Source organism: Onychomys torridus, chromosome X (genome assembly GCF_903995425.1).
Source record: "Onychomys torridus chromosome X, mOncTor1.1, whole genome shotgun sequence".
In the NCBI taxonomy this organism is placed as follows: domain Eukaryota; kingdom Metazoa; phylum Chordata; class Mammalia; order Rodentia; family Cricetidae; genus Onychomys; species Onychomys torridus.
In genome coordinates this window covers 66,172,782-66,185,828 of record NC_050466.1, presented here as the reverse complement: position 1 = coordinate 66,185,828, position 13,047 = coordinate 66,172,782, and the positions used below count along the sequence as shown (strand labels likewise).

At 42.3% G+C, this 13,047-nt stretch overlaps 1 protein-coding gene across 2 annotated transcripts in view; it reads right to left on the bottom strand.

Moving 5' to 3' along the window:
• Phex (phosphate regulating endopeptidase homolog X-linked) overlaps nt 1-13,047 on the bottom strand; it is a 217,055-nt gene that overhangs the window by 108,992 nt on the left and 95,016 nt on the right. For both annotated transcript variants that reach the window (XM_036175272.1, XM_036175273.1), the window contains exon 12: nt 10,160-10,261. In XM_036175272.1, the coding sequence (XP_036031165.1) occupies nt 10,160-10,261 (102 nt within the window). The remainder of the gene's footprint in view (nt 1-10,159; nt 10,262-13,047) is intronic.

Below are 13,047 nucleotides of genomic sequence, written 5' to 3'. Positions count from 1 at the left end.
ATATTTAGCAAATTATCAACAATATAGAAATAGAACTTATAGTTGATACACTGAGTAATAAACTTGCAATTTTTAAAGACCATATTCTAAAGAACTAATTCTGGGAGTTGAGAATAGTTGTACATGCCTGGGATCCCAGCACTTTGGAGAAAAAAGTATCAAGAATTCAAGGGCAGCCTTGGCTACATAGCAAGTTGAAGTCCAGCCTTCTCTACAAACCAGAAAAAGAAAATTAATTCTAAGATTAAAACAATGTAAAACATGTTTATTACCACACAATGGTAGATACTCAACTATAATCTAGTTCAGAGACATTTTAACTCACATATACAAATATTAACAGAATACAGACTTCCATATGATACTCTTTGGTAAAGATTACATCATACTAGGAAAAATATTAGGAGAAAAATGAATTAAATATACATATACAGCCTTGTTCAAGAATGTCTCTTAAAGTCTACATATAGAGGAGAAATCAAAGAAATAGTTCAAGAAGTTAGCAATGGTTAGTTATGCTTGGGTAATGACAAAGCAATGATTTTTCTTTATTGTTCTGTACTTCACTTCCAGTATTTTCTTTGATAAGAATAAATTTTCATAAAAATATAATAAATATGAAGTCTGGAAATTATTTTAAAAGCCAGAGCTATGAACAAAACAATGAAATAGATTTTATTAAGAATAAAATGTGAAATTCTGTGAGAAGGGATTTTTTTAATGCCAAGAAGCAACAGACTTAATAACAGTTCCTGTGAGATTATTTTTTTAAAGACCAAGAAATTAACTGACTGTAAATTTGCTATAAGCCACCACTGACATGCATGGCTGAAAGAAAAAGATAGCCATAATATCAACTTCAGCTTCCTGAATATAATTTGTATGCAAAACAAAGGCGGCAATAATATCCCCATTGTGCTGGATGAGTTGGACTCTATATAGAATTATTGTGCTCAGCCTTGAACTTAAGCTTAAAAAAAGTGTTGAAAACTGGAGCATAGCCAGCAGCACAAGGCATCAAAAACACAATATGGAGCATCAGTCTGCACACTCTGACTACATTAGAATCACCTGGAGGGAGAGCTGCACTGTAGAGTCCTGCATCCCTTCTCAGAGTTTCATTCCACAGATTTGATGGAGGCTATGAATCTGCATTTCTAGCTAGTGTCTAGATAATACCAGTGCTGCCAGTCTGAAGACCATGCTTAGAGATATACTTCCATTAGGATAAAGGGAGACTGTAAAACCAAACTTCCAAGAATGGAGGCCCAACTTTCCCAACAACCAGCCCAGGGACCACAGACAAGCATGCTTCCTTCATCTATATAAAGAAATAATTGCACCTTCCTTGTGGTGGTAGTATGATACCAATGTGGTATTTCTAAAACATTTTGAACCTACAGGTTGGCATATAATAATGCTGTCAATTTTATGTGAGTAATATAGTATTTGTTTTATCTACATAACAAAACATTGATGAATCTTTATAAATTAGGAGGGCTTCTGTATAGAAAACCTCATCTTCATAGTTCCTAAACACTGATGTGGAATCAAGGGGCCTTCAGATCTCTATCTAGAACATTCAGCAGATAGAATATCATAGAATAGGTGGCCTACGTGGGTTTTGGGTGTCCCAACCCACTGAGGTACTTAACTGTGAGAGGTGGTAGAAAGAGGGGCCTACAAAGTGTAAACAACTCCATGAACTTCATTCAGTTCTATTAACTCAGCTGTGGTGGAAGCAAATTGCCATCTGTGATCACCCAGAGTCCCATCAGCATGGCGTCATCTGAGGCTTCATCAAAAATGCTGATTCCCAGCATCACCTTACACCCATGGAACCAGATTATCTGGGGTTAGGGCTGCATCTTGTTCCAGTGAGCATTCCTGGTGGTGCTGATGCACACTCAAGTACAAGAGGTTAAATGACTTAGGTTTGTGCGACCTCTGATACAATATTGTTATCTATGATATTCAGTTGAGAACCACATAATTACATCTCTCTCTCAGTTCTCCCTCCCTCCCTCCCCCTCCTCTCATTATGTTTTAAGTAAATTTATGATTCTTTTTTGTTTGTTGGCCTACATTTATAGCTACCCTTGACCAAACAGCATTCCCATGATGCTCTGGATTATAATCACTACCATAAGCTATCATAAAGAATATACCAAACTCCTACTTACACTACATACATAGATACATATCTAAATACATATGCATACATACATTTAACACTAAGATAGTAGTGGAGGGAGCTTGAGAGATGACTGAGCAATTAAGAGCACTTGCTGCTCTTACAGAAGACCTGGGCTCAGTTTCCAGCATCCACATAGCAGCTCACAAGCATCATAACATCAGTTCCAGGGGATGTGATGCCCTCTTCTGACCTCTGAGGGCACTAAGCAAGCAAATGGTACACATGCACTCATGCATGCAAACATTCATACACATAAAATTAAAAGTTTCTTTTGGGCTTTCATAGTTTTGTTTGTTGAGAGAGAGAAAATATGAAGTTGGGTAGAAATGGAGGTAAAGAGGATTGGGGAGGAATTGGAGGAAGGGAAAGAATATGATCAAAATATATTACATGAAAAAATGTTATAAAAATAAATAAACCTTTAAAACACAAATAATACATTTGTTTAATATCATAAAACCTAAAACCCAGAGTAAAGCAACTATCTCCTTTAGGAGATAACTCTGAGGTGGTTATTGTTTACAGATGTGAAAACTGAGGAGAGAATAGGAGAGATTAAACCATCCCTAAAAAGTCATGTAGCTCGTAAGGGGTAAAAATTGGCTTAGAGCCTAGGAACTGCAGCCATGCAGTTGTATTCTCCAGAAGGAAATGTATGGTAACTGCTTTTTCAAGTATGTTTGAGAACGTGTCACCCAGACACCTAGGAGATTAAGGATAACACTGAAGATCACTGACCTCCATTTAGTAACAGTAGCATGCCAGCTAAGCATTTTCATTCTCACAATCCTATTCAAGATGGAGTAGTACCTACTTCTCAGGAGTGGCTCTGTGCAACATTTTTTGGCCTCCTGAAATTCATTTAGCCCCCTTTGAAGATACCTTAAAATTTGTGAGTCTGAATGTAGCCATTATGAGACCATTAGTTCTGCTCCTTGTGAGATGCCTGTTTTTCCTTTATGGTTCTTAGTTGTTCTTTTGCAGAGCTGCCAGCTTAAGTCGTGCTGGGATCAAGAATAATGGGCCTCGGCGGTTCGTGTTCCTGGAGTTGTGTCCATGCCAATGGATACCCACATGCTCCAGAAGAGAATTTGACATCGCTGCTGCAATTGTTGCTGTTATAACAGTGACCGCTACTACTGTTTCTGGGATTGCCATTTCATAACTGGTTACTACAGCTAGCACAGTGGAGACCCTGGCAGCAAAAGTATCTGCCACAGTTAACTAATTTTTCATTCTATTGGGCATGACAAATTTAAATCAATGATTATACATTTTGATTGGCTTTGAAAGTTATTAATTTACAAACTCAAGTTCCATTTGCTCTCGGAATACCATCTTACAAGGACTCCAAATTGCAGTAAGGCTCCTTAAGGAAGGGAATGGCTCAGTTGCCTTTAGCCTACTGGCTATGGGTGGGTTCAGACTTCTGTTGGTCTTTTCAACACACAGATTGCAAGCCCAGAGCCACTTAGAGATCTTTGGCAACAGTTAACTCACACAATTGAGCCTGTATGATAATGAGTATTCGGGTAATGGGGGGGGGGCGCTCACTAACCTAAGACAGAATGCCTGTGTGGCCTGGACAGGTATCTCCATGACAGGTAAGGTGACCTGCTGACATCCCATACAACCTAAGTCAGAAGTTCATTTTTTAGTAAAATGGGGGACCTGTAGGTCCCTGGCCCCCATTTTGGGTAACCGCTGCATTTCTTGCAGACTTGACTTTGATATCCTCCCTATGCTAATTCCCTGTAAGACTCCATCCTCCTGAATGCTTAAGAGAAGCTCCTTGTCTGTGTATCCAGCATATTGGGCGTTAACTTAGATACAAGATTGTAAAACATCAGGAGCAGGGGTGGGGATTTAACTCAATGGTAGAGCACTTGACTAGCCATTGCAAGGCCAGGGGTTAGATCCTCAGCTCAAAAAAAAAAAATCAGAAGCATACTTCTGCCATCCTGGGTTCCCCCACTGTGCTGTAAGCCTGTATTTAAGACCTCCTCCCTCCTTCAATAAACAGCATTCAAAAAAAAAAACAGAGGAGAAGAAGAAGAAGAAGAAGAAGAAGAAGAAGAAGAAGAAGAAGAAGAAGAAGAAGAAGGCAGCATCAAGAACATGATGGGGAAACCCACAGAGACAGCTGACTGGTGCTAGTTGGAGCTCACTGACTCTGGACTGACAGCTCGGGAACCTGCATGGGACTGAACTAGGCCTGCTGAATGTGGGTGACAGTTGTGTGGCTTGATCTGTTTGTGGGGTCCCTGGCAGCAAGACCAGGACTTATCCCAGATGCATGAACTGACTTTTTGGAGCCCATTCCCTGTGGTGGGATACCTTGCTCAGCCTTGATACAATGGGGAGGCACTAGGCTCTCCTTCAACTTGGTATGCCAGACTTTGTTGACTACCATAGGAGGCCTTACCCACTCTGAGGAGTGGATTGGGGTAGAGTGGGAGGGAGGTGAGGAGGCAGGAGAAGGGGAGGGAAGGGGAACTGGAGTTGGTATGTAGAATGAAAAAAATTTTAATAAATAAATATATTTTTAAAAAAACAAAATACAAACAAAAAAAAAAAACAAAGAAAAGAAAACATTCCTATCCCATCTGTCTGCTGGGGAAATGTATTAACTGACTAATTAATTTCAGGATTTCAAGTCTCTCTTCAAAAAAAAATACACTGATTTTATATATTGCATGTATATATATATATATATATGTGTGTGTGTGTGTGTGTGTGTGTGTGTGTTATATCATATTATATATGTTTAACACATTCCCAAACCTATAAATGTACATAAGCATTGTCAAAAAAATTGGCTTAGAATACAGTCAGCATTCCATACACCTAACCTCCATACTGTCCTTCCTGTGGATATTAGTGAGGCAAAGAGATATAAGGAAGACAAACACTGCCTTGGCCTGCATGTCTGTGAGACGGCGACTGGAAGATACATGGACAGGGGTGGAGAGACCATGGTTGCAAACTCATCATGATGAGTACTAGAAGCCAGAGAAGAGCAGGAAGCCAGAACAAGGACATGGTTTGCATGCTCTTTGTCCCTGATGAGGAAGGAGGGTGACTATAATTCTTGAGCATTCTGCAAATACACTGGAACCTATAATAAGGAGGGGCCTGAGATACTCTGGTAAAAGCCTTTCCTCTCCTGTCCAAATCTATCGAAAGGAAACCATGTAGTGTTGCAGGAGTGAAGTCACCAAGGTAGAGGAGCTGCTGGGAGCACTTGCTCCAAGTAACAAGTGGTGAGGAGCTCAGCAGAAGCCTCACCCAAGGGCTAACAAGGTCATGAGCACTAATTGGGTCTGGGGATACACAGAGGAAGAGAGGGAGGGGGCAGGGTGAGCACACTGAAGGGCAGACTGTCTCAGTTCCCTAAAGCTTCTCCTCCTAGGCTCACAGGGCCACTTTACAACTCTCTAGATTAAACAGCCTTCCTCTACTAGCACAACATCTGTAACACCGCTGTGTCATCCTAGGTATATGAAGGAATCTGCAAAAGAGGGACTTCAGATGATCACCCCCTTCCCAAATCTGCAGCCCCCAGCCCAGTACTTGGTACATCCAAAATGTGCTGCAAATGCTTGTGCGATTAAGTTTCCCAAAACAATTCAGGCATCCAGAGTCAATGAAATGCGCTATTACCTTAAAGGCAGGGAGGCATGAAAAGAGGACTTAACCCAGAGGCTGTGTCCTCCTTAGTGGTCTCCTTAGGGGTCGAGCCAAAGACTGGGATTAAAGCACACTGTGTTTGAATGGGGGGCAGAGGATCAAAGAAACTCCAGGAAGGCTCTTCAGAAGTGACAGAGGAAAGGACAGCAGGCAGCAAAGGACATTTTTGCCAGAAAGCTCAAGCCTACTGGGAAAGCCCTCAGGAACTTGTATAGAACCTGTGAGAGCCAAGAGAGAGCAGGGGCAGGTACCGGCCACCTTCCATCAATTAATTGTTGAGGAGGGAGGGGATAGTGAGTCTCCTGAATGCTGTACCACTCACAGTAGGCTCTGGTGGGACAAGAGAGCCCTTGGGTAGAATTCAGGGACCTGCAGTTAGATTTCATATAGGTATGCAGTGAAGTAGTAAGGACAAGGGGAGTGTTTCCCAAACTTTACAAGCATCAGAATCCCCTGAGCTCACCCCACTCCTAATTCTCTTAAGGTGGATATGTAAAAATGTGCCTGGTTAACAAGCTCCTAGGTGCCTCCGATGTGAAAGCACACCTCCAGAACCACGGGCTCAGCGGGGAGCAGCCAGGGTCCTAACAGGTCAAGACAGATTGCATGCTGTGCAAACTGCAGTGTCTGGGATTGGCAGAGTTCAGTAACAAAGGCAAAAGGGTGAGGTCCACTCTGCTTTGCTCTCTGCAATGGAAATCTTCCTACCTCACTCAAAGCCTGTGCGTGGGAGTCGCATGCTTGAGGAGTTGGGAACATACAGCCAACTTCTCTGCACCTGCTGTGGGCAAGGCCACCGCTACTCTCTCACGCCACCCTCAGGACACTGCCTCCCCATGTGTTCTGTGCTGGTATTTTTTCCTTTGGGCATGGTCTGACAAGTGTAGACCCCAGGTTCAAAGAGTACAAGGAAACAGTCCGGAGGTGATGCAGCACTGAGCTCCATAATTAATTCAGCTGGGGAACAAGCCTGAACCACTCTCAGGAAGCTGCTCCTGACTCAGACCTGGCCAGGGAGGCCAAAGGCAGCCCAAATTTCTTCCAGCGTAGCCTCAGAGCCATTACAGTGACCTTGAGGGACTCCTCTTCCGCTCTGAACAAGGTAAATCCTGCAGAAGACACCCAAATCATTCAATTATCACCATATGCCTATTCAGAGGCTGCATTAACCTGAAAACAGCAGGCCTCCTTGTCCTCTGCTGACAAAGAAAAAGAGGCTAGGAATTTGAAAGAGATTGAGGAGGACTATCTTGGCGGGGTGTGGGGGGAGGAAAGGGGAGGAGAAAATGATGTAATTATATTATAATCTCAAAGAAATAAAAGAAACATGCTTGCGGGGAACACAGAAACCTAAATAAAAATTGGTGCTCATTTCCCAATATTAAATTTCCACTTGAAATCAACACAGTGAGTTTCCAAAGACAAAAGTACCTATGACCTCTCTCCAGAGAGGAGCAGAAAAAGGCAGGGAGACAGAGATAACAAATTCACCCTTCAAGGAAGCAGAGGCATCCTCGTTTATCTTTTATAGTGCTCACCCCTAGCAAAGAGGACAAAGCCCACCCACACACTTCCATTTTGAGACAGGGTCACTGCCACAAAAGGCAAGAGGTTAGGCCTTCAGACCACTGCAAGTATCTGGGTTTCCCCACCACTCAGTTGGAGAGGTTGGTCACGAAGGAAAGCTGAGGTCAACACCTCTTAGGAGGTACTTTAATTAGCTGCAGCCCTGAGCTTCATGGTGAGACAAAGAAAAGCTTTAGGCCCCTCACAAATCAGAACATTTTTTTTTTCAGCTTTCCCGATGGGTAGCCAAGTGACTCAGCATCAGCCCAGTGTGGGCACTATTATTGATGAGAAATCTTCCGCCTGGATGATATACTGCATACAACACATGCCCAAAGAACAGTGCCAAGTCATACCAGGAAGAAAAGGCGAATTATTCACCTCCACTTTAGATGCAGGCAAATCCTCTCTTAATGCAGGGGCTACTCTATATCAGAAAGACAAAGCCCAGAGATGGGCAGAGATTTCTATCTAAGACTCAAGGAATTATTAGGCAGAGTTTCTTCTTTCTTGTTGACTATTAAAAAGGCAATCAAGTTGAGGAAAGCAGAAGGAAAGGGGGGGGGGTCGAGGTGGAGAGAAAAATATATTATTTCAAAAACAGCACCAGAGTGAAAAGCAGCACAAAAGCCCGCAGCTTCCGCCTTCTTAGTTAGTACTATGAGCTCCACCTAGAGGACATTTCTAGAATCGCAAGTAATTCAAGTTTCAGAAAGAAAAATGTACATTTTCTCCGGTTCAGGGCTGGTACTGACTGGGAAAACTGCTGGATATCCTTGGACAACACCCCGTTTCTTGTCTTGCATTACTGGAACTTCTCTGAACCTTGAGATGCAAGAACTCCTCGGGGAACCTAATGAGATCCAGAAGGACAATTGCCTTTGATGTCTGTTCCCGTCAGGCTGCTACTGGAGTTCCTGGCAGATTGAACTCAGCTCAAAGAAAGCAGAGTGTTCAAAGAATACTTATAGAAGGGGAAAAGTGACAGTTCTGGTTGAAATAAAATGAAAGACGGCAAGAAACCCGGAGGGCCAACAGGAACACGTCTAATAGGAGGACAGAGAACAGTTTCCTTCAAGAAGGACTCATGGACCACTTGCTACAAGGCAGTCTTTCCCTAACTGAACACCAACAAGTACTGGGAAGTGATCTTAATTTCTATTTCTGAAAAGCTGACTATAAGCGCCCAAATATTCATAACTCGCTCATTCACATGGCTTCTCACTCTCGCTCTCGCTCTCTGCCTCCCTCCTTTCTTCCATCTCTCTCCTCTCTTCGCACCAGTCCACTGTGTGAAAATTGATACTTTAGGACTCCATGCTGCAACAAAGGCATCTAATACACTGATCATCCAACTGCCCAGTACAATATACATCCTGCCCCACACATCACAAGCTAGCTCTGCAAATAAACCAAGCCTTCAAGAAACAACAATGTGTGGATGCCAAAAGCTTAACCTACCATATGGAGAGTGCCCACAACCAACCCCCACACACACAGCCTGTGTGTTCCTGCCTCCTTCAGCCTGTGCCATACATGACCTAAAACAGCTTTGACAGATCTTGGAGGGAGGGGGGGGGAGCAAAATTACCCTTTGTGTTCTTCCATTTCAACAAGGGGACTTGGTATTTACAGCATTCCTACAATGAGAATCTCCTTGTTTCTTGACCATAAGGCAAAAAGTCTGGTGCTAATGATGACTCAAAGCAGTGGACCTAATGATAATAGTCAGAGGTGGGTGGCTAAAATCACAAATGCACAGACCTCCAACTTAATACACTAAAGAAGTCATTGCTAATGAGATGGCCAGCACAATTTTGCATGTCTGTATCCCACTGACAACTGCTCTCATCAGGAAAGTTTCTACACACCCTCCAAAAAGAAGAAATGTTCCCAATTTCAAAGCCTCTCAGCTACAGTGTGGTTGGTATCTGTAGAGAGTCCAGCAAGTGTATGCCCTGGCCCTGCCCATTTGAGTTCCAGCTCCAGAATATCTCCAATTCAAGATGGACCCCTCTATTATTTCTAGACAACATAGCTGTTCAGAATTTCCCTGTTTATTCCTTTATCTTGTTGCACAGCATCAGAGAATGTTACCAAGCTTCACAAGTACCCACTTGTGACAGGAACTATTTTTTTCTGTTACTCCACAATGGTCTATCACTCATATACAGCTGATATGCATGGTCTTTGGGCCATTTGTGGAACATAATGGGCTAGGAAGTACATGTGCTTTACTACAGGAAAAGACTTGCCTCAGGACATTTGCACACATCATGCACAAATGGAGAAGACACATGGACAATATGGGGTTTTCTTCTTTGCAACTTGAGGGCCCTTCTGCCAGCTGCTTCCCATGGCTCCCCACTGCTCTACATTCTGCTGCATCTGATGATGGTTTATAACAAAATTCGCTAGGCAGTAAGCCATGTGGCTCTTACAGACAGCAATTAAGAGCTAAGGAAAGGCTGAATTACATGGCATTTGAAAATGCAGTTAGAGAAAGAACAAGTCAGATCTTATTTTCTGTTACCTCCTGGTGATGAAATCTATGTGTTCATCCAAAAGCACACACCTACCTCTGGGGTCATTTGAAGCCAACAGCTCAGTCAATAAAAAAAATCAACTGCACAGTCAATGTCAAGCATGAAAATCCATTAAACAGAAAGTCAGGGGTTTTTTTCTTCCATCAAAGGAAATCCTTACCTTTTCTTGAGCTTTTCTTTTTGTCGCTGGATCCATCCATTCGTTTTCTTTCTCCAGCATGTCAATAAAGGCCCAGCGAACACCCTCAATCAATTCTTCCATCTATAAAAAAAATACCCAAAAAAGCAGTGTCAAAGCCAGAAACTTCAGACAAGGTTCCCTTGACCTAAATAAGGTTGCAAGAAAACTATTTCAAGGTTCAAAATTGGGGGGGGGGTCTTTTAGTTTGATTCCATGCTCTGACATTTTTCAGGGAGAAGTATCTGTGAACAGATTATACAGGGAGCTGGTGAAAAACCCACCAGAAGCTATCACTAGCCACTCACTTGCCTATATGTAGCTATAAAAGAGGTCTGTCCCCATCAAGGTAACAATCATTTCAATAATTTAAAAAGAGTTGGGGAATGTAGCTCAGTGGTAAAGTGCATGCCTAACAAGTGCAAAGCCCTGGGTTCTATCCCCAATACCCCCCCCACACACACAGCACACACATGCACACACATGTGTGCACACACACAGTTTTATCAGAACCTGAGAGTGTCAAGCAAAACCACAGGCTGTGTACAGCATTATCAAGAAAGCAAGCAACAATTGAAAGAGGTATTATTAAAAGAGAACGATACAGGGAGATAGAGCACTCAAAAGGACATTATACCAACATAAATCAGATTTATGTTAAGACCCCAAATCTCCCTAAATTCAGTGCCAGTAGTGAAACCAAATGCCTAGTCAATATCTATTACCTTTCAACTTCTCCCTCTCCTTCCTTGCAGCCCAGCAAAGTCTTATTTCAGATCTACAATGATGGGGGCAAGGCAGCATCTTCAGACAGGAAGTTTTCTGAAATGTCTTTTCCTAAGCATTTAAAGAATGAGATCACATCCATGTTGAGGACATTTTTGCTTTGATGACAGCCTCTGCTGGTCCATAGCAGGGGTGGGGAAACTGGGGGAAGAGAGTCACTGACATAGGGGTGCAAGGAGACCCCACCATGTATGTATACCTCATAATCCCATTCACCTTCAGAAATGCCTTGGCTTCCTTAATGGAATAGTCAATAAAGAACAAACCCTGTAGTCTGATCTTATGATTATATTTATTATTGAGATTATGGACCTCTAAATCAATTGTTAATGTTCTTTCTAAACATCCCCTTTGTTCTATAAGGAGTTGTCAGCAAAAAAAAACTCACTCAAAATAATGTCTCTCTGTTTAATAAGTTTTCAGCTATGTTTTCAGTTCAATAACAGTTGTAAAGGAACCAGAGCTGTAAATCAGTGGGCTGGGTTCCATCATATGTAAATAAGAACAAACAGCAGATGGGGAAGAGGGGGGGCCTTCACAGCTATTTCTTCCCAACTTAGTGAAAACAAAGAGAGAGAGAGCTCAAGTCAGGATCCAGGCATGACAAGAACATGAAATGACAAGAGGACAAAGTCTCTTTAACATCATTAAGTCCGAGTTCTCAACTTGGTGAGCATATTGGAATCTTGGGGGAGCTTTAAAAGTCCTGACAAAAAGTGATTTAAAAACAAAGAAAAGAAAAGAAAGAAGGAAGGAGGGAGGGAGGGAAGGAGGGAAGAAAGGGAGGAAGGAAGGATGGAAGAGAGAGAGAGAAGGAAGGGAAGGAGGGAGGGAGGGAGGGAGAGAGAGAAAGAGAGAGAGAAAGAAAGAAAGAAAGAAAGAAAGAAAGAAAGAAAGAAAGAAAGAAAGAAGGAAGGAAGGAAGGAAGGAAAGAAGGAAAGAAGGAAAGAAGGAAAGAAAAGAAGGAAGCTTGGAGCCCACACATCAGGACACTGTATTGTTGATCATAAGGTTCAGCCTGGGCAGTGGGAGTTTTGAAAACTCTCCAGGTGAGTCCTATGTACAGAAAGGGTTGAACTCCATAAGCATTTCAGGAAGCCACTTATTTATATGAACAAGGAAATTAGAAGTCAACGGTCTACATAAATTCATATAGCTAATTAAGGCTAGAGCCAGGCCGGGACCACAGATCCTAAATGACAACTGTGAGTACAGAGCTTCTAGAAGCCTCCAGTGTTTTCCCCCATGAATCAGAGGAACATGCCAAGGAAGTAGCAGTTAACTAACAGTCAGATGCAGAAGTAACCATTCCTAACAGGAGGCCTGACAGGAGGAGTACCGAAATGATATGGAGCCTCCCAGAGACTACATCTTTTGCTTAGGCAGTACTTTGCACCCTTAAAACTTAATAAGCTCATCAAGTTAGCACATCACCTGCATGCAGAAAGAGCAAAGCCGTCTTCCCAAATCAGAGGGGGAGACCAGAGATGGAAAGAAGTGAGTAGAGTTGACATATTTAGTGATCAAAGAAATGGAACCAGATGATTAACAGCATGTGGAGAGGAGAAAATCAGGGAGATGGGTAATTCCCAGGCTATAGGCAGGGACAATTCAGTGGATACTGCTGGCATTCTCTAAGATGAAAATATGGGAGAAAAAGAGAGCTGGATCATGGTATGATGAGGAGAGCATGGACATCAAGACATCAAGATTGGCTAATCTATAAAACCCAGTAAAGGAGCTATGAAGAAAAGAAAGATGTGAAGATAGGGGTAACCAAACGGTCTGAGGCTTGGGACTGTGCAATATTTGCTGATGATGATTTTGTTGACATTGCTGCTGCTTGGTGTATGAGCTCTCTGTGTTCTAATACCAGTAGACACACTGGGAAGTAAAAGACTGAAACTATGGACAGAGGGGGAGATGAGATCCAAAGACTGTATGGAAAGATTCATCTTAGACATGAGGCAGGATTACAAGAGGAAGAAAGGCAGAAATGTCATAAGAATATCAATATTAGAGGGCATATAATCATATATTTTCTCTGTGAAATTAGATTGAGATCTACAAAAAGAGTTTCTCTT